General features: G+C 44.8%; 1 protein-coding gene across 3 annotated transcripts in view; it reads right to left on the bottom strand.

Annotated features, from left to right (window-relative positions):
* Positions 1–553: 553 nt before the first annotated feature.
* Positions 554–27076, bottom strand: part of EPAS1 (endothelial PAS domain protein 1) — a 132172-nt gene continuing 105649 nt past the window's right edge. For 2 of the 3 annotated variants that reach the window (XM_081854619.1, XM_081854620.1), the window contains 9 exons: positions 18913–19060; positions 17324–17532; positions 15758–15945; positions 13307–13417; positions 11899–12389; positions 8049–8172; positions 7489–7612; positions 6034–6225; positions 554–4661 (listed from right to left, as the gene is read on the bottom strand). In XM_081854619.1, coding sequence (XP_081710745.1) covers positions 4510–4661; positions 6034–6225; positions 7489–7612; positions 8049–8172; positions 11899–12389; positions 13307–13417; positions 15758–15945; positions 17324–17532; positions 18913–19060 — 1739 coding nt within the window. In that variant the 3' untranslated portion in view covers positions 554–4509. The remainder of the gene's footprint in view (positions 4662–6033; positions 6226–7488; positions 7613–8048; positions 8173–11898; positions 12390–13306; positions 13418–15757; positions 15946–17323; positions 17533–18912; positions 19061–27076) is intronic. The other variant, XR_014154537.1, reaches the window with a different exon arrangement.

Below are 27076 nucleotides of genomic sequence, written 5' to 3'. Positions count from 1 at the left end.
TTTTTTCTTTTCTTCTGCCCCCCCCTCCCCTTTTCTTTGGCGGAAGCAAGAGTCACAAGACATTTCAGGATCAGTATACTTTAATATGGTATCAGTGTCAAAATACATTTCCTTATCAAGTTAAAAGTTCCCATACAGTTACAAGATTATAAATAAGAAATTCAACAATAGAGAGAGCATGAAATAATTACGACAATAGTTACGGTTAATATTTTAAGCACAGATTTTCTTTTACCCCCTTCCCCTCCCTCCCTCCCCACCCGCACAGTGTGTTTTTAGTAAATGGTTAGGGTACAACATCTTAATGCTGAAACTACAAACAGAGATTAAAAATATAATAGCAATATTTAAGCGTGATTAACCCTTCAAGCACATGAATCATTACCACTTTAAAGACCTGCTTTGCTGCAGCCACAGGCTTCAGACCGCTTACTCCAGAACTGCTACTGAACGTGAATGGGATTACTTTAAAGCAAACTGCTCAAAGTTGGCAGCCTGGTGGTGACGCTCTTAATTTATGCTTCTTTCTAGGGCTTAGCTACCATTTCCCCCCCCTTAAGACAGTTCAGGCCACCATCCAGCCAGTTACACACAGCAAAGAGCCAATTCACACATCTCCCAGAAGCAAACTCCGATCTGCTACTGACTGTATTACACTCAACTGGAAGATGCAGCCTATGAGTGCGATTTGATGATATATGTGTCAGCTATATTCACAGGTGCTTAATACTGGCTGAATCATGTCCTTAAAAAACAAAAACCTAAAGTCCTTTAAATATCGTGGGCCATACTATTTTGCTTAAAAAAAATGTACTTCAGATAGAAAACTGCTCCCGAGCTTTGTGCAATGTAGCACAGGTGGAATATTAAGTCGGCACAAGGCCTGGCTGATTCATCCAAGGTCCACCGCTAAATTGCATGCGTGAGTAGGGCTTTTTGGCAAGGCTTTCCCTCTGTATCGGTGGGATTTTTCTCACTGATGCCACTCTCCCTGGTGGCAGTGGGACAGAGCACAGAGGAAGAATGCAAGGAGAGTTTCATAGGAGGAGCTGTTCCACCAGATCCATTTCTTTTGAGGGGGGGTGTGTGTGTGTGTAGCCACTGAAGGCTACAAAAGCTCCAAGGGCACTAACCATGATCATTCCCTGAAAGCTGTTCTGTAACCCAGCAGAGAGGATCAGGCCGGAAGGGAATCCCAAATGCAATCTTTAAAGAAGTTTGGATTTTCCTTTCCCCCTTCATCATGTAAGTGAAAGCGAGAAATATATATATGTAGGTTTTGCAGGATGGATCCCTGAGCAGTCCAGATTCCTGAGCATATTTGCTCACAAATCTTTCCCTAAATAATGGCTTTCACAGCTACTTTCCCGTGGAGCAGGCATCCCCAACCTTCGGCCCTCCAGATGTTTTGGACTACAATTCCCACCATCCCTGACCACTGATCCTGTTAGCTAGGGATGATGGGAGTTGTAGGCCAAAACATCTGGAGGGCCAAATGTTGGGGATGCCTGCCTTGGAGGATCCTCAACAAATCAGGCACAATTCATTTAAGAGTCAAGCACTTTCCCCTCCATTTATTTTCAACAAGAAAGGCTAACACCCTCTCAGTGAAATCACTTTGAATGTGAAGTGCTTCATTTTGACTGGATCATGAACATGATGTCAAAACTGGGCTTTCAGCGGGGTACGGCATCGCCAAAGGAGCGAACTAAAATTTTTGGGCTTGGATGGGCAAAGCCAGTGCCAAAACAATTCCTTATGGGTTCTGTGCACCTCCAGTGACCTCCATGTCCACTTCAGTGGACCCAAGGGATGCGTGTTCAGACCTTCCCTCTTCAGCAAAAATAATGGGGAAGGGCAGCTTTGCAAGGGCTCCATATATGCATTGCAAAACATATGGCACTCCAACACAGCTCTGTAGAAATCAAGGTTTGCAATCTAGAACGGGAGCTGTTATAACAGCAATAACATTGCTGTTATGGTTGCAATGGACTAAGATTCCGAAGAGCGCCTTTAATGACTGAGGCCGTGTATTCGCCATACATTTAGAGCTCATAGCTTCTGCCAAAGATTCACGTGAACTGTAGTTTAAGGGTTCTGGGAATGGTAGCTTTGTGAGGGGTAAATGATGGTTCCCGGGATTCTTTGGGGGGATCAATGTGCTTTAAATGTACAGTGGGGCACACAGCCGAACGCATGTGCTTATGAAGCCCACCCTAAGAATATTAGTTGTGCTCAAGTCCTGTGGAAATTAATGGCACTTGAGGGATGGTTTAGCTGCATTTTGAGTCCTATTGATTTCAGTGGGCCTTAGTTATAAGTAACTTTCTCTGAACTGGAACTATGTTCAGGAGGAGGCATAAATGGTTCTTGTTTGTAAGGGAATCCACAGGCTCTTATAAATCTATGCTGATTTGCCCCAGATACATTTATCTGGGTAAATAAAGCATAACACCTAATATCACCATTATTTTCTGTCGCCCTGAATTTGCCCCTTAGCCCTTCCAACCTGGCCTTTCTCACCAAAGCTCGAACGCTTTAATAAATATTTTTAAAATCTGCACCCCACAATTCCTTGAGCTTCTGTTATTGCTGGATTGAATATATGAGTGTGCCTGTTTGCCCAGCAAAGGCAACGGGTCTTGCAGAGACTCCTTCCATTTTAAATAAATTCCTGAGCACCAACATTGGTTTGTTTTTGTTTAAAAGCATTTCTGAAAAGTTCAGATTGCCGTTTCGATGACCTACAGAAAAATCATTTGCACTTGAAAGGCTATCAACAATTAAAAAGTAAACTAAAAAGACAACAAACACCTTCTCACTCAGCCGCTCCAGAGCCTAAAAACATTGATTTCCCCCAGTGTAACAAGTAGGCAAGCAAATATATATTTAGTTTACTTTTTTCAGCAAAAATTCAGTAGTGCAGAGAAAGAATGTGGCTAACTAGCTGGAGGTGGCAGGGATGAATGCCAACCCCCAACTTAGCTGGGAATTAGCAGTTTTAGTAACAGCCTTTGGACAAATCCTGCAACATCAGCAACAGCGTAAGAAAACTCTACCAGATCTAAGTAAAACGGTTCCCAAGAAGAATGGCTCTGCATCAATGTCTAAACAGGTATAACAAAGTACCAATATATGATAAACATTTAACCCAGAGAAAAAGGATCAGTCAGTTACACTTTGTGTAAAAAATATATATATGGAGAATTAATACACACAAGATGGGTTGAATTCCTTCCCCGCCCCACGTATTTCAAATTGTGCAGCGACAGCCTCTCTGCCTTCTCTCAGTTGTCCCCAACTGCCATCCGCTCCCAAATTCCTCACTTTGCTCACTTCCTGAAGAGGGCAACACTGACCTAAATGCGATGGCAGTTAGCTGTTTGGGATTCGTTCGCAGTACCATGCTCTGAATCTAAGACAGCAGGCACGCCACCCCGCTTGTTTAATTAAGGAAACGTTGAGTTTATCCTGGGAGTTGGGTAAGGTCTGGTAGGAAAGGCACCTCGATGTTGCTATAAACAAAACAAAACCCATTGGCAGTTATTTGCCTGATAGCTTTGGCTCTTCCATATGCAAAAAAAGAAAAAAGAAAAAAACCCCACCGATCCTCAAATCCAAGGCCAACGCAAGACAGGCGGCTACATTGCATGATCTGAGAGATGCACACTAAGATTACTTTGCAATGCCACAGAGGGCACTCAGCCACAAGGCTCAGATTTCCCTCTTGTTTCATTATCCAGTCAACTACTTGGATTAGTCCTGCCTTGGATTAGCCCTGTATGGCTAGGTTAGTCTTGCCTCGGACAAAAACACAGCCCCAAGTTTTAGATATGTGACCTAAATGTAAGGGGAAAGGCTGTAATTTGCAACTTGGCAAGGACCAACCAAGATGAAAGCTGCCGTTGGGTGTGTTAGAATTATAGGCATTTCATCGCTAGCTTTTAAAAAAAATTATTGTTAAAAGGCCATAATCTGTGATTATTGTTTCCCCCCCCCCATGTTAGAGAATGCAGAGGAAAAACTAGGGGTAGGGCAACAAGTGCATTTCATCAGATTTGTTTATTTCACTTATCTTTGGCAATAAAATAAAATAAACCTTTGCAATAAACGGAGCCAAAGTATTACGTAGAGGCGCGAGCGAGCACACCGCAGCTTCTTCTTCTTTTATTAGCATGAATAATGAGGAAGTTTCAGAACACATAAATTACACAGCGGTGGGGAATCATATAATATAAATTTCCTAAGGAACGTCTTATCGAAATAGAAGGGGGTTGGAAATACAGTAGATGCATACTTTTTTTTTTTAATGCAAATAAGGAAAGTGAGTAACTTCACAGAAAGGCCACTATTTGGTGACGTGGACAAGTTCAATAGTTAAGTAAAATCTTGTAAAAGTGTAATCAGTATTAGAAATTGTCTACTTGCAAAAATAGATTTAAAAACTGCAGCTGGTTTGTTTTTGTTTGTTTTTGGACGGTATAGGCCAGGGAATGCTGCAAGGCTGCTTCAGGTCGCCTGGTCGAGAGCTCGGAGCAAATCGCTGCCTTGCAGGAGCGTCGAACTCCCGAGAACTGGGACGTTAACCTCACAGTCATATCGGGTCAGTTCCGGCAACAAATAAGGTTCCAAGGATGAGCCGAGCAGGCGACTTGTCACTCCTGAAATGAGAAGATTTAGATGTTGAGTGGCCTTCATTTATTTATTTTGGTCCAGGCTTAAGATTTCTGCCTGGAAAGGACAGTGCACAAGAAGAAAACACCATACACCCCCTTTGAGCCCTAAATGGCCTCGGTCCAGTATACCTGAAGGAGCGTCTCCACCCCCATTGTTCTACCCAGACACTGAGGTCCAGCACATTCTGGCGGTTCCCTCACTGCGAGAAGCCAAGTTACAGGGAACCAGGCAAAGGGCCTTCTCGTTAGTGGCGCCCGCCCTGTGGAACGCCCTCCCACCAGATGTAAAAGAGAAAAATAACTACCAAACTTTTAGAAGACATCTAAAGTCAGCCCTGTTTAAGGAAGCTTTTAATGTTTAATGTTTAATTGTATTTTAGTGTTGGAAGCCGGCCAGAGTGGCTGGGGGGACCCAGCCAAATGGGCGAGGTATAAATAATAAATTATTATTATTATTATTATTTGATGAGAAAAATAGCACACCGCTTCGATGAGAAAACTGCAAGTGTCCAGCAAGAACAACACATCAGCTTGAGCAGGACAAACAAAAATAAGGCAACAGAACCAAGCAGTCTTGTCTAAACTTCAGGCTTCAGTGCAGGGATAGGGCTGGGCACTCGTATTGAAGGCATTTAGATAGTCTTTGCTGAGTCATGAAAGGCGAACCGGGAAGGAACCAAACACCCACCAGAGAAAGAAAAACACAAGAGAGTTCCACAGTCTCTGAGCGCTGCAGTTGAGGGTCCACCTAGATACCATGTCAATTATGCGTCTGGAGTGTGCATGCTTGGCTTCAATTATCTATTTACTAAATGGTATTGGGGGGCGGGAGGGACGCAGGTGGCCCTGTGGGTTAAACCACAGAGCCTAGGGCTTGCTGATCAGATGGTCGGCGGTTCGACTCCCTGCAACGGGGTGAGCTCCCGTTGCTCGGTCCCTGCTCCTGCCAACCTAGCAGTTCGAAAGCATGTCAAAGTGCAAGTAGATAAATAGCTACTGCTCCAGCGGGAAGGTAAACGGCGTTTCCGTGCACTGCTCTGGTTTGCCAGAAGTGGCTTAGTCATGCTGGCCACATGACCCGGAAGCTGTACGCCGGCTCCCTCGGCCAGTAAAGCGAGATGAGCGCTGCAATCCCAGAGTCGTCCGCGACTGGACTTAACGGTCAGGGGCCCCTTTATCTTTACCCTTTATTGGGGGGGGGGCAGGGTCTGATCAAGATCAGGGCCAGGCAAGTGTCATGAACCAAGTCTTAGGCAAGCTCCTGCCTGCAACCACTGGTCTCTTCCCCACCCACTCCCTGCCGCCCGTTGGAAAACAGTCCCTCCAAGTTTGTGTTATGGTTTGCGACAGAACTCACCTGACATCCTATGACCTTGTGGCACACCGAAGTCCTGATAAGGGGGGCAGTAAAAGTGTGGGGAGAAGGCAGCTTTGGGGATGTTGGCAGAGGTTCTCAAAGAGGCCGGCGGATGCCGTGGCTGCAGTTGCTGCTGCCCCATATTCATAGGGGGTTGGCCTGGTCCTCTTTGCGGGTTGCAAAGGAACTCATCTGCAAATCAAAAGCAAAAAGTGGGGCTTCAAAAAGGATGTCCACTTTTAGAAACACAATTCCGGACACAAGACCCCCCCCCCACGTTTGTCCAAGAGTTAAGAGAGCAGGCGGACACTGGCATGAGCATCTGCCTGCTTAGGCTGTTTCGATATTGTGGAATATTGCACGTCAATATTAGTGTTGTGATTATTGTAATCCAAATGGCACCTTAGGGCGTGTAATGAATTGTAATAATAATGATGATGATGATTGATTTATTAAAATGTTCTTATAGTGCTATTCCATAGAAGATTTCAGAGTGGCTTACCAAAAACATACGTACGACCATACAGTGGAAACATATAAAATAAGTAAAAAAACAAAACAAAAACCCCATACATCAATTAACCATTGTGGACAGACGTGTTCTTAACTGCCTGCATAGCCTGGCAGAATATAAGAGTTTTCAGCACCCAGATAGTTTTCTATTTAAGTTACATTATACTCCAAAGGTTATTCATCAGGAAATAAGGATTTGTTTTAAGTTTTTCATGTGTCTAAGTTTTTTTTTTGAAAAAAATCTAACCACATCAGTTAACAAACATGAGTACATATGCTATAATGCTATTGTTTTAATTGAACAGATTGTTTAAATTGTTATTAAGGAAATGATTATTTTTCTCCTTCCAATAAAGTACAGCAGAAAAGTTGTCCAAATATAAACAGTTAACTTATTAAACCTCATAATAATTTCAAAATTATCAGTCTATGTATTTCTAATAGTATAACCAAATCAGTAATTTTTGATATAACTGTAAAAACTACTCTGAAAATTTATTATTCCAAAAATGAAACCTTCCTCTGGTTGTAAATAGTAAGTTTATACCAGCAAGAATGAGTCTTTCTGTAAAAAAAATATGATTTAAATCAAGTCTTACTGACTAGTGATTTAAATCAGGTCTTACTGACGAGCGATTTAAATCAATTTGATTTAAATCAAATCCCCCCTGGTCTAGTCACCCTGGGAAAACAGAACACTGGCAAAGATGGACCATTTGCCCATCTGGTCCCACAATACTCTTCTTAAGGAGCTTGAAGTTAGTGCAGAACACAGACAGTGAGCATAAGATGTGGCAAAAATGAAATGTAAAGGCAGGGACTGCATTTGCACGACAAGTTTTGTGTTCTGTCACCAGCTGCCCAACAGTGACATAGTGGACCCCATGTGACTCCATTTGGTTATATTGAATTACCTTTCATTTCTTTAAAAATGGATCTTACCATTAAGGACACTTGTGCTGAGCGACTTCTTCTCTGTAAGTAATGCACAGTTTTCACCTCTGAGGATTTTCATCCTTTTCCACATTAAGTGTGTTGGGTTAATGCCAGATGTTTCTCCTTGTATCTATAGATGGGGGGAGGGGAAAGACACGGTATAAGCCTGACAAGAAAAGAATATTGTTTAAAAAAACAACACTCATTTTTGTTTTAAGGCCATAGAAGGGAACTTAGGAAATTGTCTTACACCAAGTTGTTAGCATACTGCCAGTGTTTTATATCACCTTTTGGGAGCTATTTTTTTGTTGTTTATTTTTCCCAGTATGTTGTGTGGAATACTAATGTGTTATATGAAACACACATACACATACACACAAATGTAAGTCGTTTGGAGACCCTTTGGGTGACAAGCAACTAGCTCACACTGATTAAGTATCTCCAGGGAGCAATCCGGATTACTGGAAATGTTGGGGACCCAGGACCTTCCACATGCTAAGCAAATGCTCTACCACTGAGCTATGGCCCTTTCTCAAAAAAGGCAGTCTTTGTGAAGGACAGATTACCCCATTCAGGTGTTGAAAGGCTTGCTCTTCATAGTCCAGCTGCCTCTTCAGCTTCAAACTGTTGGCAAGAGCAATCCGCGCAGGGTTTATATCCATGCCCCGCTGCCCAAGGCACTCCAGCGACCTATCAAGACAAAGCCATTGTTGCATTTGAAAAACAAAACACTGGAGAAGGATCTTTCCTCAAGCCAAGCTTCAAACCAGAACAGTGAGACTTGCTGACCTGCAGAGGCCTCTTGTTCCTAACTTAGGTTGCTGTTGGATTTTTGGGGAAAGACTTGGGATGTCCTCCTTGAGCAAGGATGTGGATGGTGGTTCTCTAGCTGCTGGTGGACTGCCAACATCACTGGCCACTGTCCCTGCTGACTTTGGAGCCATCCAACAACCTCTGGAGGACCACAAATGCCTGTCCTGGGAGACAACTCAGTGACTGTAGAGAACAGCTGTAGCATACACAACCGACGAGTCCAATACCAACCCAAATAGTTCATTCAAGATGCAATATTCTTTCTGCTTCAATAGCAACCTGCACTCCTCAACAGGAAGAATGCTTTAGGCGTGAGTGAAGGATGCGGATTGACCGTGGAGACTTATTTAATCGTTTTTGTGTATCACAGCTGTTTTCCGCAGACAGTATCTGTTGCCAAAGCACTGCTCGCCCTTTGTGCTGTAGTAGACAATTCACAATGCCTTGCTGGTAGCAGAGGCATGAGGTCAACAGAAGCAGTCTGTTTTTCCTTATGGCCTGTCACGTCAGGCTAAGGTGGCACATGGCAGTGTGAGAATGGCATCATCCCACACCGCTATGACAACATTTGGAAGGCTGGAACGTCGTAGATGAGGTCAATGGCCTGGGTATGGTTTGAAGAGACAAGGCCGCTTTGCTGAAGCCAAACACGTCTGGCCCAGTCAGTGATTGGAAGAGAGACCACCTGGGAACAGGGTAGACCCCCCACCCCGAGTTTATTTATTTATGACATTTATATATTTTGATCCCTCCAACAGGATCATCTCCCTCCCTTCCTGGATGAACAGCTATTGGGCGGGGCAGCTTTATGTAACTGGCCCCACCCACATGATTCTGTCCTATCAAATGTTGTTGCAGCAGTACTGGATTATGTCAGCAGCTAAAAGTGTGCATGCACACTTCTTCAGATACACTGAAACAGAAGTTTCCAGACCCTTCTATATAGTGAGAAGGTGGGGAGGGGTATTACTCAGAAGGGTGATGGGAATGGGTGATTGGCAGATAGCTGTGATGAGCCTGTTGACGACTCTTAACGACTGCAATAGGTCTTACAGGAAAAAGCAAGGGGTGAAAAGGTGAAAAATGGCTTTGTCATGTATAATGAGATAAGAATCCAAGGTCTTTGTTCAGACCAGGTTTCTCCATGGTTTTAAGTTTGGTGATAAGTTGTAATTCAGCAGCTTCTCTTTCCAGGATAAACAGGCCAGACCTTACGCCAAAGAATAAACGGACATAAATCGGACATCAGGAATCACAAGACAGAGAAACCAGTAGGAGAACACTTCAATCTCCCAGGACATTCTATACAAGATCTCAAAGTAGCTGTTTTACTACAAAGGAATTTCAGAAATAGACTGGAAAGAGAAGCTGCTGAATTACAACTTATCACCAAACTTAAAACCATGGAGAAACCTGGTCTGAACAAAGACCTTGGATTCTTATCTCATTATACATGACAAAGCCATTTTTCACCTTTTCACCCCTTGCTTTTTCCTGTAAGACCTATTGCAGTCGTTAAGAGTCGTCAACATGCTCATCACAGCTATCTGCCAATCACCCATTCCCACCACCCTTCTGAGTAATACCCCTCCCCACCTTCTCACTATATAGAAGGGTCTGGAAACTTCTGTTTCAGTGTATCTGAAGAAGTGTGCATGCACACGAAAGCTCATACCAAGAACTGACTTAGTTGGTCTTTAAGGTGCTACTGGAAGGAATTTGTTTTGTTTTGACTATGGCAGACCAACACGGCTACCTATCTGTAACAGCAGCTAAAAGGTAAAGGTAAAGGGACCCCTGACCATTAGGTCCAGTTGTGACCGACTCTGGGGTTGCGGTGCTCATCTCGCTTTATTGGCCGAGGGAGCCGGCGTACAGCTTCTGGGTCATGTGGCCAGCATGACTAAGCCGCTTCTGGCGAACCAGAGCAGCGCACGGAAACGCCGTTTACCTTCCCGCCGGAGTGGTACCTATTTATCTACTTACACTTTGACGTGCTTTGAACTGCTAGGTTGGCAGGAGCAGGGACCGAGCAAAGGAAGCTCACCCCGTCGTGGGGATTCGAACCTCCGACCTTCTGATTAGCAAGTCCTAGGCTCTGTGGTTTAACCCACAGCGCCACCCGCGTCCCTCCATGTCAGCAGCTAAACTGCTGCAATTAACATGTGAAAGATCCCCAGCTGGCTGAAATCTTTTTTTAAAAGTGGCCAGTGCGAGTGTGCACTTGTTCACAGATCCTTAGGCCAAGGCTGGGACCTGTGGCCCTGCAGACCTGTGAAGGGACTAAAACTCCCATTAACCACTGGCTATGCTCCCTAAGGCTGATGGGAGCTGCAGTCCTGCAGCATTTGGGGAACCACCAGTTCCCCACCCATCTTAGCCCATGCCTATGGTTTATTATTATTATTATTATTATTATTATTATTATTATTATTATTATTATTTAAATCAGCCATACTATAATCACATGGTTTTAAAATTATGAGAATCTCTCCAAGAAGACACGCTGACCTCTTCCCGACCCTTTGAAAAGCAGATCTGCTGGCAACGTTTTGTTTTTGTTTTTTCTTCCTGGGACAATTAACTTCCCCTTAAGGTTTCTACTTAAAAGTATATTGCTGTTGGTGTTCCTCCTTTTCGTTTCCACCACTTTCAGCCTCTGGGCCAAAAACGGAAAGCCTAGTCACTGTTTCACCTTATTCTGAACGTGCTCGTCTATTAAAAGTCGTTAACAATTTAAGGCTCCGTTTAGGGAAACCCATTAGGGACACACTTTCAAAAGTTCCAAGTCCAAATGGAACCAAGCGAAGGTTGGTCAGGGCTTTCAGAAATGGCTGGAAAGATGTCCTAGTGGCTTGCTTTTGGCTACTGGCGGGTGGGGGGAGATCTCCCAAGACTGTTCCACCCCCCTCCAAGTTTTAAGGTTTTGATTTACCGTATTTTTTGCTCTATACGACGCACTTTTCCCCCTCCAAAAATTAAGGGGAAATGTGTGTGCGTTCTATGGAGCGAATGCAGGCCCCTTGGCTTTAGCGATAGCAACGCAAAGCCTCCGAAGCGCAGAGGGAGTGCTCCCTCCATGCTCCGGAGGCTTCGCGTTGCTTTCGCTGAAGCCTGGAGAGCGAGAGGGCTCAGTGTGCATCAACCCCTCTCGCTCTACAGGCTTCAGGGATAGCCGCCTGAAGCCTCCGGAGCGCAGCGGGAGCTCCCGCTGCGCTCCGGAGGCTTCGGGTTCCTTTTGCTGAAGCCAGGAGAGCAAGACTCTCCTGGCTTCAGCAGAGAGGGAGAGCTGCGCAGCGCCCCTTCAGCGAAGCGGGAGGAGAAACAGAAGGGGCTCTGTTTCTCCTGCCGCTTCGCTGAAGGGGCGCTGAGCAGAGAGGGGGAGATTTTTTTCCCTTGTTCTCCCCCTCTAAAACAAGGTGTGTCCTATGGTTGGGTGCATCCTATAGAGCGAAAAATATGGTAATTCACACACTCTCTTGGGATTTTCTATGGGGAGCTGGTTTCTGGCAACAAAGGGCCCATTTCTCCACCTTCTCAACATAACAAATGAATGAGTTCAAAGCAGCTACCTAAATCCACACACTCTTTCCTCCAAGTTACCTTTTCTTATATAAGTTCATATCAGGCAGGTGCAGCGGTGGCCCTGAGGGAGAGCTGGCTATGGATCCCAAACACTTATTGACCGCCGCTCTCTGTTTCGTAGGGGCATATTGTAAGGGTGGGTCAGGGGGCCACTGTGTGTTGGGTCTCCCACCCATTGAAGACAGAGGAGTGCTGGCTTGGGCATAGTAGGGCAGCAAAGAGGACGGCTGGCTTCCGCCGTTCAAGAAGGGTGGTGGCAGAGTCCCCTGGCCCGTGTTGACGTTTTTGTTAGACATCGGCTGGCAGTATTTCTCCGGGAAGAACTGGTCCTGCGAGGGAGGGACAAGGGGCTGGAAGAGGTTGCTCATGTTGCTCAAGCTCTGCTGAGTGAGCTGGGCGCTTTCGGAGAGGGGCCGCTCCTCTTGACAGATCGGGCTGAGTTGGAAATCTTCTCCGTCCATCGGAATGTAAGGAGCCAAAGTTTCAAGGTCCAGTTCGTTGAAATCAGTCTGCCCAGAGAGAAGGGAGCAGGGAAGATACTGTGATTGCAACAATACGAAAGAAAAATTATCCTGGAAGAAATGTTTCTCCTTCTCTTTCCTAGAACAATCACTGTTGTGCTGCCTTCCTCTATGTGGGGCTACCTTTGAAGGTGACCCGGAAACTACAACTAATCCAGAATGCGGCAGCTAGACTGGTGACTGGGAGCGGCCGCCAAGACCATATAACACGGGTCTTGAAAGACCTACACTGGCTCCCAGTACGTTTCCGAGCACAATTCAAAGTGTTGGTGCTGACCTTTAAAGCCCTAAACAGCCTTGGTCCAGTATACCTGAAGGAGAATCTCCACACCCATTGTTTTGCCCGGACGCTGAGGTCCAGCGCTGAGGGCCTTCTGGCGGTTCCCTCACTGCGAGAAGCAAAGCTACGGGGAACCAGGCAGAGGGCCTTCTTGATAGTGGCACCCGCCCTGTGGAAAGCCCTCCCACCAGATGTCAAAGAGAAAAATAACTACCAAACTTTTAGAAGACATCTAAAGGCAGCCCTGTTTAGGGAAGCTTTTAATGTTTAATAGGTTATTGTATTTTAGTGTTTTGTTGGAAGCCACCCAGAGTGGCTGGGGAAACCCAGCCAGATGGGCGGGGTATAAATAATAAATTGTTATTATTATTATTATTATTATTATTATTATTATTATTATTATTATTATTCCTCAACTTGACGCTTTCTAATTGAGGATTCTGAGCTTTCCCCCCCTGTTCAAAATGGTGCTGGTTTCCTTCCCATCTTGCTTTATCAATACACAGCCCCTGCACTCTGTTCTCTTGCAGCGCTGGTGGCCCAAAGGCATTAGCATTAGCTGCCAAAGAGATGTGTGTGCTACACACTGATGATGATGTTACATTTTCCTGCTGGCTTCTCTTACCTGTGAGTTGCACTGATTCTTGGCATCCGTGTCCAAGGCAAAAAGTTTCTCAATCATCTCGATCTTCAGGTCTTCGTCTAAGGAAGTGTAATAGTCTCCGGGGCTGCTTGGCTGCAGAGTGAGAAAGACAGAGCAGACTGTCAGAGGTCTGCAAATAACCACCTGCCTCGTCATAAGAATTTCCTCCAGGGAAGCTTTACCAAAAGCAAATCTTTGATTTCTTGTTAGCCACTAACAACTGCCGTAAGTACATGCAGGCAGGTAGGCAAGTAGATATTTTTTACAAGGCCTGCTTGTCAAAAAAGCAGCACCTACCTGCTTGCACTAGGGGTGCATGGGTTCCCCATTTGGAAAGGGATTTGGGGATTTCAGTGTGTTCTGTGGAAATATGGGCAAAGCCCTCACACATACACATACAAAGCCCTTTGATCCAAGGCACCTGAAGGGAGTTTGAAGCTGTGTGCACCTCTTTCTCCTTCTGGGCCTTCTCCTTGGTGGTACTCAGTGCACAGCATCACTTTCCTGATGGAGATGTTAAGAACCTAAGAAGAGTCCAATGGCCTGTCTAGTCCAGCCTCCTGTTCTCAGTGGCCAACCAGATGCCCGGGGGAAACCTACAAGCAAGACCTGAGCACAAGAGCCCTCTCCTCACCAATGCAATGGCCACCGACTTCGATGGCTTTCAAAGTGAATTGGAGAAATATATGGAGGAGAAGGAGATCACTGACTACTAGCCAGGACGGTTATGCTCTGTCTCCATGGTTAAGAGGCAGTATGTTGAGAGCAGTACATGTGAAAAGGATCTAGGAGTCTTGGTTGACCACAAACTTGACATGAGCCAACAGTGTGACGTGGCAGCTAAAAAAGCCAATGCAATTCTGGGCTGCATCAATAGGAGTATTGCATCTAGATCAAGGGAAGTAATAGTGCCACTGTATTCTGCTCTGGTCAGACCTCACCTGGAGTACTGTGTCCAGTTCTGGGCACCACAGTTCAAGAAGGACACTGACAAACTGGAACGTGTCCAGAGGAGGGCAACCAAAATGGTCAAAGGCCTGGAAACGATGAAGAAGGGCTAAGGGAGCTGGGCATGTTTAGCCTGGAGAAGAGGAGGTTAAGGGGTGATATGATAGCCATGTTCAAATATATAAAAGGATGTCACATAGAGGAGGGAGAAAGGTTGTTTTCTGCTGCTCCAGAGAAGCGGACACGGAGCAATGGTTCCAAACTACAAGAAAGAAGATTCCACCTAAACATTAGGAAGAACTTCCTGACAGTAAGAGCTGTTCGACAGCGGAATTTGCTGCCAAGGAGTGTGGTGGAGTCTCCTTCTTTGGAGGTCTTTAAGCAGAGGCTTGACAACCATATGTCAGGAGTGCTCTGATGGTGTTTCCTGCTTGGCAGGGGGTTGGACTCGATGGCCCTTGTGGTCTCTTCCAACTCTATGATTCTATGATTCTATGATTCTATGTTTCCGAATACCAGTTGCTGGAAGCCACAGGAGGGGAGAGTGCTCTTGCACTCAGATCTGTGATGGCCTGGGACTCAGGCTCGGACTCGGAACCAGAGGAGTCTCAGTCCACACCAGATCCTTTGCCTCAGATGGCATCTGAACCAAGTCTGGGGCCTGATTCTGAAGAGTCCCAGTCTGCACAGGTGCCCCTGCAACAAGCACCAGCTGGGCCGAGTCAGGGGCCTGAGCTTGCCCTGGCTCCAGATGCGGGGATTACCTCATTGTCTTCAGCTGGGCCATCACTTACAGCTGCTCCACAACCAGTTGGGTCAGGAGAGGCTGAGGCGACCTCTGGGTCTAGTAACCCACCAACATCTCCCGAGCTGCAGAGACTGAGGTCTGAGAGAAGGAGAGACCTGAGTACTCGCAGGAGGAGTGCTTGCCTTCGGGCGAGACAGGGGGGTGAGTCACTGGGGGATCAGGACCGGCCGTTACCCCAACAGAGATAAGAGGCTGTTGGAACCCGCCCCAGGTTGTGGGAGCAACACTGCTGTTTGCCAGAACCTGCCTGAGATCCTGTGCCTGACCTTGCCTGGTTTTCTGCCTTGGCCCTGCCGGATTGACTCCTTGTGGAACCCTTGGATTCGGGACCGGACCTGGACCGCGTTACTTGGGTTACCCCGGGCCCAGCACAGGATCATGCTTTTGGGTTTGCCACGGGCATCTGGTTGGCCATTGTGAAACAGGATGCTGGACTGGTCGGATCTTGCCAAGTAAATCTCTACTGTCATCATTTGCTGTTGGTTTTGGCTACAGGAGAATAATGCAGCTACTCTTCTGGAAATAATCTCCCCTTTTTTAAAAACAAAGAAACAACAAAACTGGTATTGTAGCCCATGAAAGAACCACACATCCCCCTGAGGCACAACATGCATTCTGGCCGCAGCCCTGCGCGTGAAAACAACAAGGTCATCGCTCAGTGCAAAGGGCTTCCTTACAGTGGAACAGCTGCTGTTGCTGCTGGCACTGGGAGTGCTGTTGCCAGGTGCAACCTGGGGCAGTGTAAAGGACGGCACACTCAGCTTCTCAGCTTGCGGAGCCGGAGCCTTCGCTTCCGGAGGCCACTGCTTGTTTGGGGTCATCACAGCTTTGTTGTAGGAAGAGATTTCCTCAAACTTTTGCGTCCCTGAAATTTAAAGATATGCAAGGTCAACTCATCTGCGCAGCCTACAGCCCCCAAGACTTCGTCTTAGTGAAAAGAACAAGCTGCACGAGCCTGAAATCATCAGACGTGATGGTCCTCCTCACATCATGAAGGACAGTACAGCTAAGTCTTGGTTTAGTATAAATAGGTGTTAAGCCTGATCTGATCATCATTCATGCTTCTCTGAGGTCAACACTATGCAAACAAAGGACTTTCTCATACTGGTGTCTTTAATTCTTCATTGACGGTGGCTGCTCACATTACTCCCCTCCCCATACCCGCTGATGTAGAATATTTCCCATATCTGATCTCCACAAAATGTTCTATCTAAATCAGGGATGTCCAACTCCCAATAGACTGCAATCTACTCACAGTATAAAAAAACTGACAGTGATCTACCCATTGTTGTTGGATAGACCAAAGAGCTTTTTTGGGAAGCTAAAATTGTTGAGCTTTTATCTAGGAAGGCAAAGTTGTGTGTGTGTGTGTGTGTGTGTGTGTGTGTGTGTGTGTGTGTGTGTTTGGGGGAAGAAAATCGCTGAGGAGCTAGAGATCGACCAGGATCTACCAGGAACACCCCGCGATCTACCAGTTGGTCACAATCTACCTGTTGGACATGCTAGATCTAAATGAATTACACACATCACAGGCTTGTGAATTTCAGCTCTTCGGAAATTCAAAGGGTCTGCTTGCTGCAGAGGTGATTCTTTGTGCATGGCAGAAAAGGAAGTGGGTGCTTAAGGCATTAAATTTGAAAGATCACATTTAGTTAACTAGAGACACCTGTGCCCATGCAATAGTATATTCATGCAGTCATATCCACAAATGGCTTTGGCTCATAACATAGCCTCCAATCTGGAGTCTGCTTGGTTGTTTGTAGGTTTGCCTTTGAAGAAACCGAATGGCAAAGATGCCAAGGCCCGATTCCTCATGGTTTGATTTTAATTTATTTTCATTAACTCCAGTTAGAACAAACCACAGTTCCTCACGCTCGTTTGCAACATGGAACTGCAGTTTGATATAAAATGAAAACAGAAGAGGAGGAAAGGGGAGCGCACACCAAAGTCCCAAGGCTCCCAAGAGTTTGTTTGTTGGAGTCCAACAACATTTGCAGGGTACCAAGTTGGGGAATGCTAATATCGACCATAATCTAAATCCATTTTCTTAGGCTACAAAACTACAGCCAAGTGTGCTTCTTTGTATTAGTTAAATAAGTACCATATAGAGCTGAGCTGCGCATCTAAAATATTTGCTTACTGTAACAATTTATGAGAGATGTATCAACCTACCAATAACCTACTGGTTAACTATTGTTCAAAACAGAAGAAAAGGTGGTTTACCTCCCCAGAACATTACTAACCAAAGTCAAGAGAAATAATAGCATCGCCAGGTGTTGGTGCCAGCTGTGCAAGTTCTTCAGGTTCTTCTTTCAACTTGGTGAACAAGAAACCACTCTTTTCTGCCACGGGGACTCCGTTATCAAAGATAGGATTCATTGCCATCATGTGCGGCTTAAAAAGCGATTCTGTCTGATCCATGGAGAACACGATATCATTGTTCTCTATTTCACTAACAAGAACAAAATCAGGTGGTTTAGAATAGTTTGTACTCCGATGAAGAATGTTCACAAGCAAAGAGTTCAATTAATTAAAGCGAAAATTCAATTTTACCAAGCAGGCACCTGGATTTAGATGCTTAACCTCTGACAACACACTTTGCTCTGACTGCTCCGTAGTTGGCTGTGTGCCTACCTATCAGTGCAAATGGACAGTTTTAGGGGCGAAAGGAACAACCAGATTCCCACAGGGATGCTACCAAGAGGATCATAAGACACATTATGAGTTGAGAGGGGCCTCCTTTTTCTTGGGCAAGCAGAGCTGGGTCTGAGGTCAGGAACTAGCAGTTGGACATCCTGTGTGAGGTTTGACCTATGTTAAACAGCTCAGGACTGCAATACCTCAAGGACTGCCTCTCTCCTTATGAACCAACCTGGACCCTGCTAGCATCTTCTGAGAACCTTCTTTGTGTGCCTCCTCCATGAGAGGTCTGGAGGGTGGCAACACAAGACAGGGCTTTATCTGCAGTGGGTCCCTGTTTGTAGAATGCTCTCCCCAGGAAGGCTCGCCTGCCACCTTCATTATACACCTTTAGGCGCCAGGCAAAAGCAATCCTCTTCAATCAGCCCTTTGGTTGATATAGTCTACAGCAGGGGGTTAGTGGTTTGTTTGTTTTTTCTTATTTTCACTATGTGTTTTGTGTTTTTGATATTGTAAGTTTATGTTGTGAACTGCCCTGAGATCTACAAATAAAGGGCGGTATACAAATATTATAATACTAATAATCTTAGAACAAGGATGGGGACCTTCCAGGTGTTGCTGGATGCCAACTCCTATGGTAAAAAGGTAAAGGACCCTTGGACAGTTAAGTCCAGTCAAAGGTGGTGCAGACTATGGGGTGCAGCGCTCCTCTCGCTTTCAGGCTGAGGGAGCCGGCGTTTGTCCACAGACAGCTTTCCGGATCATGTGGCCAGCATGACTAAATTGCATCTGGTGCAACGGGACACCGTGACAGAAACCAGAGCGCATGGAAATGCCATTTATCTTCCCGCTGGAGCGGTACCTATTTATCTACTTGCACTGGTGTGCTTTCGAACTGCTAGGTTGGCAGGTGCTGGGGCAGAGCGATGGGAGCTCACCCCTCATGGGGATTCGAACCGCCAACCTTGGGCAAGCCCAAGAGGCTCAGTGGTTTAGACCATAGCGCCACCCACATCCCTAATAATAATAATACTCTTAGAACAAGGATGGAGACCTTCCAGGTGCTGCTGGATGCCAACTCCCATGAGCCCCAGTCAACATGACCAAGGGCTGGGAATGAGGGGAGTTGTAACCAGCACATCTGGAGGGCCTGCAGTTCCTCAACCCTACTTTAGGATTCCGGCGGACTTACCTGAGAACGTAATTGACGCAGATGATGCACTGAGGTTGCAGGTTGCGTGTATTGTAGATGACCGTTCCTTGGGTCTCTAGCCACACGTACCCACCATGCTTGGCAAGCATGCGGTACTGCCCAGTGACCACTTGACCTTTTGCACACACTTTCGGGGCGGGGGGAGAGAAGGGAGGAAACAAATAGGAGTGACCAAGTCAAAATATTGCCAGGTGCATTAACATGACTTTATAAATAGCCCCTTTCACAGAAAAAAACTCCCAGCCCTCTTACTTAAAACTACAAAAATACATGCTGCAATAGGTCTGTTGGTCTTACAGAGTATCTCGTGGTTTGCTTTTGCTGCAACAGCCCAAGAAAGCTGTCCTAATACCATTTCATACTCTTTTTCAAATCTAAGTAAGGCTTTCTGCATGCTGTGATTTTGTGAGCGTGCCACAAAAATACACACATATGTGCAGGTGTGAGATTCCTGATAAGCTGTGATTTCTTTGGGTGTTTTTTTTTGTTTTGTTTTGTTTTTAGATTAAAAGCAAGTTTTTCGCCCACATTGGCTGACAAGCACTATTTAGAACATGCCTGCTGAACCAGTGAGGGGTTGATTCTCAGAATGAGGATGGTGTTCCAGTGGCCTCTAGCTCTTACTGTCAGAAAGCTTCTCCTGATGTTTTAAGTCAGAATCTCTTTTCTTGTAACTTGGAAGTCGTGAACTCTTTTCAAGGTTAAAATCCACACTCCTTGCTCCATCCACTTTGGCCTCTGGTTCTGGCCCCAGTCAGTATGTGACCCTTGGAAACTTTCCCAGAACAGAATATGGCCCCTGAATTGAAAACGGATTCTCACCCCTTGTTTAGACCGTAGGAGCCGCTAACTTTGGCTGCCCCTATTACCCTTTCCTGTGTGGCTGCTCACAGAAATGCTTTCAAAGTGCTGTGAAGCCACTGGAGGTGATGGCAGAGACGCACACTTTGCTTGCTTGCATTAAGGATGTTCAAAGGGGACAACACAGCAGTCAGAACGTCTGGAGGGCTGGTGGGGGTTAGGAAAAAAGACATCATCTCCACCCACCCACCACGGGCTGCCATGTGCCACTGCAACTGATTTATATCATTCTAATTGCCTTAACTATACATTGCTTTAATTGCTCTTCGCTGTAAACCGCCTTGGGAGCTGTTAGGGTTGAAAAAGCCGGGTCTGTGGAAAAAAAACCCCTTGATGCTTTGTAAAGATTAAAGATTAAATTTGGAAGATTAAATGTCTGTGCTATCTAAATTGCAACGGCTCCCTCCCAGCTCCCAGTCTCTCGATGAAGCATCATTTGGGCTGCAAAGGGGTTGTTTGACTTGAAACACCCAGCTCCAGCTTGTATGCCTTGTAAAGTATGGTTCCATATTTCAAAAAGTTAAAATGCGGACACAGTTTTTGAGCTATTTTTTTAGGAGATTCGTCAAAAGTAATCAACATTTCCAACATGGATTGCCACACCCCCAGATTTTCCTGCACATTTTAACCAATTTTCGGAAATTCCACCCAGGCAATGTTTCCGATGGGTGAATGCCGGATACGTCTGGGAAATTTTGGATGTATGGCAGCCCTATTATAAGAATCTTGAACATGAAAACTTTGGCTTCTGGTACCATCGTAGGAAATGGTGGGTTAGGATTCTGGTTGAGGGCTACTCCACATCAGAGCAAAATGTGGCCTGTCTCCCCATTAACATAGAGGAATCCACATGACATTCTCACCATCCCAGTGTTCTCCAGACCTTCTCCCCTTCAAACGCTGGGTTTTTTGATCCTCCGAATGTGCAAAACAGAAAGGATTTTTAAAACCCTGCATTTAAAGGGGGGAAAGCTCCACATTTTTCTCCGGTGTGGACAAGCCCTGAGAGACAGTGACAGAAGCAAACGGGCTGCCTATGACGCAGAAATGACCATTTTTGGTATACAGCATGAATCATCTACAAAGTGCTTCTATGATGTATTTTACTTCACCTCCCTCTTCCTTGTCAGCAAAGGTTTTGCATTAAAAATCACCCTGCTCTTAATTTACTTTAGACTACTACATTTTGATTACCAGATTACTTGTGTGGCATGCATGTGTGAGGAATATCAAAAGGTTTTGTCTGAAAATTGTTTTAGAAAATTATGTTCTGCAGTGTCTGCAAAACATTATTATATACGGGCCTCCTAATAATCAACTTGCAACGAAGAGTCCTAATGAGAGTTGCCTGTTACATTATCAAAAAGCTTGTTACTGCTTTCATCATTAAAAAAATAAAATAAAATCACATTATGTTCTGTTACAACAAAGAGTGGCTTGTACTCTTCATTTAAAGTCACACTGTGTGTGTGTGTGTGTGTGTGTGTGTGTGTGTCCGTGTCCAGCAGCTATTTGAATCAGCTGTATTATTCTTAGACTTATCAGTCGCTTGATACCTAAAAGGTCTCTAAGCAACTAATAATAATAATAATAATAATAATAATAATAATAATAATAAATTTATACCCCACCCATCTAGCTGGGTTTCCCCAGCCACTCTGGGAGGCTTCCAGCAAAAGATTAAAAAAAACAAATATTAAAAGCTTCCCTAAAGAGGGCTGCCTTCAGATGTCTTCTAAAAGTCAGATAGTTGTTTATTTCTTTGACATCTGGTGGGAGGGCGTTCCACAGGGCGGGTGCCACTACCGAGAAGGCCCTCTGCCTGTACTTACATTTGTACTGTGGTATACATTCTACCATTGGGGGGGGGGGAGAACATTTACATATAGAATGTTAACGTTTTCATGCAACATACAAAAAAGTCACACACACCCAGTAACAACCCTAGGAAGCTTTCACAAAACTGTAGGTTTAGAAGGAACACTCCCGCCCCCCCAGCTCATCTATTCCAACCCCCCACAATGAAGGAATCTCAGCTAAAGCATCCATGACAGATGAACATCCAACCTCTGCTTAAAAACTCCAAGCCAGGAGAGTCCACAGTCTCCCGAGGGAGACCATTCCACTGTCAAGTGGCTCTTACTGTCAAAAAGTTCTTCCTGATGTTTAGTCGGAATCTCCTTTCTTGTAACTTGAAGCCATTGGTTTGAGTTCTACCCTCCGGAGCAGGAGAAAACCAGCTTGCTCCATCTTCCATGTGACAGCCCTTTAGATATTTGAAGATGGCTATCGTATCTCCTCTCAATCTCCTCTTTTCCAGGCTAAATACACCCAACTCCTGCGACTGTTCCTCATAAGGCTTGGTTTCCAGACCCTTTATATCTTTGGTCACCTTCCTCTGCACACCTTCCAGCTTGTCCATATCCTTCGTAAATTGTGGTGCCCAGAACTGGACACAGTTGTGATCTCACCAAGGCAGAATGTTGTTGTTGTTTAGTCGTTTAGTCGTGTCCGACTCTTCGTGACCCCATGGACCAGAGCACGCCAGGCACTCCTGTCTTCCACTGCCTCCCGCAGTTTGGTCAAACTCATGTTGGTAGCTTTGAGAACACTGTCCAACCATCTCGTCCTCTGTCGTCCCCTTCTCCTTGTGCCCTCCATCTTTCCCAACATCAGGGTCTTTTCCAGGGAGTCTTCTCTTCTCATGAGGTGGCCAAAGTATTGGAGCCTCAGCTTCACGATCTGTCCTTCCAGTGAGCACTCAGGGCTGATTTCCTTAAGAATGGATACGTTTGATCTTCTTGCAGTCCATGGGGCTCTCCAGAGTCTCCTCCAGCACCATAATTCAAAAGCATCAATTCTTTGGTGATCAGCCTTCTTTATGGTCCAGCTCTCCCTTCCATACACCACTACTGGGAAAACACACTACGGGGTCACATGCTAGTAGAGGCCCATTGCCAATCCCTGGAGCCTCTTGCCCCAGCTTCTCCTCCTTGCCTCTTCACCTGTCCTCTCTGGCCAAGAAAGCTGAGCAGCAAGGAAAAGGAACAGAGACTTCCACATGCCTGAAAGTCAGTCCCCACATTTAATTATTATTTGGAGTCTTTATTTGTCAATGGATTCCCTTCCTTTCCCCTTCACTTATAGAAAAATCAATCTTTCATTGTTGCAGGACCTCAACTTTGGAACTCCCTGCTTACTGACATCAGGCATGCAACTTCACTGTGCCCCTTGCAGTGCCTGTTTAAAGCGGTTTTATTTAGGCAAGCCCATCCAGGCTTTTTAGCTACTGTTGATCTCCACCATGCTTTGAATATTTTAAAGTTTTTAAATGCTTTATTTAAATTGCTTCAATATTATTAATTTTTTGGAACAAAGCAGCATATATGTTTTGTTAAATGCACAAAATAAATAAAAGATACTGCTATTCTGAGCAGTTTAAAGACCACAAAGAAGTCTTTGGTTAAAGAATTTCAGCTGGCTCTCCATTGAGATGAATGGCAAGATTCAGTGGGAAAAGGAACAGATCCAAATCATTCTAAAATATTAATGATGGAATATAATTAATCTCTTGCTATAGTTCTACAGCGCATCGTCAGGGCACATTATGCAATGAGACAAAGATTTTCTTTCCTTTCCCTCTCTCTCTCTTCCCTGCTCCATAGGTTGCAGGGAGTGATCTATGCCAAATCTGCCAAATTAAACCCTATTATCGCCTCTGATGACTACCAATTAAGTCTCTTGGAGTGTATAGAATTTTTTTATATTTGAAGCCAAGAACGCAAACAATGCTGTAGCTTAGTTCAGAACAATGCCATTACCCCATTGCAAGACAATAATACAGGACTGCAAACTTGAAGCAAGCTCTATCTTGGCAGAGGGTTGTGCAGTTCATGGGCAATGTAGATATTTTCATTAATTTGTACACTCTCCTCCCCATCCCTGTGAACAATCATTTTATTATTTCCCCATTGACGAAGGATTATACTCTTTCTGTGGGATATAGCAATAATAATATGAACGGCTTGTATTTTAGGATTGAATTTCCATTGTTTTTAGAGTTTCTGTGCTGGTTACCAGCTTGCCCATGGACATACAAGGTTGGCCTCAAACAAATCTCTCCTTCTCTCTCTCTCTCTCTCTCTCTCTCTCTCTCTCTCTCTCTCTCTCCACATTGATTTCCCACCTGTAAAGTAGTTCAAGAACCACTTTGTAAGGTTGGTGGAGAGAAAACAATTTTTAAACATACTACATAGAAAAGGTTCAAAGGTTGCAGACCTTCAGACATTTACCTGGGACTGAATCCCATTGAACTTGGCGAATTGTACATAATGGCAAACATGTGCTACATAAACAACTCAACAACAGGGAAAAAAATCTGCTTGTACAAGGATGTGCCCTTGTACAAATAACTTCACTTCCCTCCATATGGTATCAAGGCGAGATATACATGTGTGTGCATGAATGCTTCTTTCCCTCTTGCTGCTAGCGCCTATAGCAGCCTGGAGAACATACCCTTGAGAAGTCCACAAGGAGGGGGCAAGGGAAATAGTCTTCTATTCCAATTGTCCCCTCCCAACAATTAGCATTTAGTGGCCTTTGTAGATTTCATATAGCCATAATGGTTAATAGCAACTGATAGACCTTTCATTCTTGAACTTGTCTAATCCCTCTTCAAATCCATCTAAACTACTTTGGATTATTTTATTGGATGCATAGTTTCGCATGAGGCAAGAGACCTTCCCCATTGTCCTTCCCCTGTCCCCATGACAACGATTTCCAGACTTCTGTACCTGCCACCCACAAAACTCAGTCTCTACCCTCTTCCCTCTTTTTGCAAACATAGCCAAATTATTAGAAAAAACCCTAATAGCAAAATTGCAAAGGGGAAAAAAGAGCAAGGCACATTTGGAAAACAATCTATTCATTTATTCTGGATCATAAGTAGCGGTAGCTCAAAGAATTTACATCCCCTTTGAAGGGGAAAAAGTTTATTCAGAATTCGCTTATAGAAATTGCTCCTTCCTTGGAGTTGTGCTGTATTAGCTAGATGGCACTGCTTTACCGTAATGGGGAACATGAGCCTGTGGACATTCCTTTAAATCCATTGCCCTTTGGAGTCGGAACTGTATATTGTGTTTACAGGGTGAGAAGCCTCCATTCATACATGAGAGCACATTCAAGGCTCAGAAGATGATCCCACAGCAGTTACCAGGACCATGTGTGACAGGAACAGCGGCCAGCTCAAAAATCGCATGTCAGATTTCCCAGAAAGGAAGCTCTAGATTGAAGAGATTTATGCTTGTTCCTGGGAATACTGTTAGGCAATGTCCACAAGGAATGTTCCCCAGGCTTTTCACAGGAACTATGTGCCACTCCTGAGACTTAAAGGAACGTAACCTTGCAAACATGGGGTCTTCTCCTTTGCTCATATAAAAACAAAAGGACTAGGCTATTAGGGAAATGAAAACTTGGGTAACTTGGGAAGCAGAACTGGAGCAGATATCCTATTGTTTGAGGCTAAAGTACAAAACTCTTAAGGTGAGAGGTGTTGGACATTACTTGTATGAAGGAAAATCTGCAACAGAAATACAATCTCAAAGAACTGCAGGCTAAGGCTCACAAATAGTTAGGCTAACTCTGCACTCCTTCCCCCAATGCTGTACAAGTTGTGATAAAGAGAATTCATGTTCCAGGAATACCCAGAATAGTCTGGCTTTCTTCATGGGAACACTTCGAGAGTTACACATTTCGTTTCTTGCTGGAGATGAGTGAAAAAAGTGGACTTAGAATTCCTTTTCCAAGAGATGTCAGGTAGCCAACATACTAGATCTTTTGTAGAAAACAGCTAAGTCCTGACTATTCTCTGCCAAGCTTACCAAAACCAGATTGTTCTTTAGTATTAAGTTGTTACAGAAGAAAACGTCTGCATGGAATCAGAACATGGGCTCCCTGGCATGAGGCCATTCTGCAGGGTGACAATACATAGCTACAAAGCGATTACATCTATTTTTAGGCATTGTGCAGCATGTTACAGGGGCAAACAATAGAAAAGGAACTAAGGAGGCAAACAGGAGTGAAAATAGACCTACAACTTTGTCTCAGTTTGTGAGATTTGTAAGTGAATGTGTGTATACATTCAATTTACTTGTTGCTCTGAATATGGAAGTGTAATGGCAGGAAGGCAATAAGAGGATCTAGCTGATCTGACGTGTTACACCAAGTATTTTAATGTGGCCACATGAAATGTTGGCACTCCTGACTGAGAACTGGGGCTGCCAGTGCTTTATGGGGCCTCATGAAAATCCCTGAGTCCTCCCAGATAGCCATCCCTTGCAGGGGTCTCCATCATTTCCTCCACACCTGTCAATAAAAGGTGGCTTCAAGATCCGACAGGCTGCCTACCACTCACAGCTGAATTCATAGGAACACAGGAAGCTGCCTTGTACTGAGCCCATGAGTTCATTTAATTCAGTATTGTCTACATTGAGTGGCTGCTGTTCTCCTGGCTTCAGGAAAGAGCTTCTGCTGGTGGGACACCAGGGACCAAACTCATATCCTTTTGCATTGAAACATGTACTCTGTCACTGAGCTACAGCCCTTTTCCAGTTCCTCACCTGCCTTCCTCTCTCACCTGTTTCCTGACCCTTTCTTGCTTCTTTGGCTGGGAAAGAGCTCAAAATTCTAGAGGAACTCCAGGAAGGGAAAGTACCTTTCAACTGCTACTTGCTAGCATTTGTTATTGAGTGCACCTCATTCTTTCTCCAAAGAGCTTAGGGTAGCACACACAAGGTATTTCCTGACCCAGCAAAACTGAGTTCCCAAAGTATGAAGGAAACAAACATTTTAAAAAAACCCTTTGTGGACGATCAATTGTAGCATACTATTGTGTGTGAACCACGACCTACTTCATCAGATGCATAAATTGCTATCCTCAGTTATCGGAGGAGTGCATGCATGTGAGAATACCTATATGACCAAATGAATTCACATATCCTTAGTAATAAAATTGCCGTTCAAGCGTAGCATCTTGCCCTATGGATTGGCTCCCCACACAAATTTCTCCCAGTGCAACAACATGCCACCACCAACTAAGGAATCTTTTGCAGTGGTGCAGAGACTGTCAGTTTGCATTTCATAGTACAGAAAGTATTGATCTGATGTGCAGAGATCCTTCCTATTCTAATTAATCCAAGAGGGTTCTGGAAGCTTGTCTGTGTGAAAGAAACAAGCAGAAGGTTCATGATGTTTGGGTTATTCCCTCAGAGAAACTGAGTACAGC

Source organism: Podarcis erhardii (assembly GCF_964252035.2).
Source record: "Podarcis erhardii genome assembly, chromosome: 3".
Lineage (NCBI taxonomy): Eukaryota > Metazoa > Chordata > Lepidosauria > Squamata > Lacertidae > Podarcis > Podarcis erhardii.
Note: the sequence above shows the minus strand (reverse complement) of the source record. Positions and strands in the feature narration are given on the sequence as shown.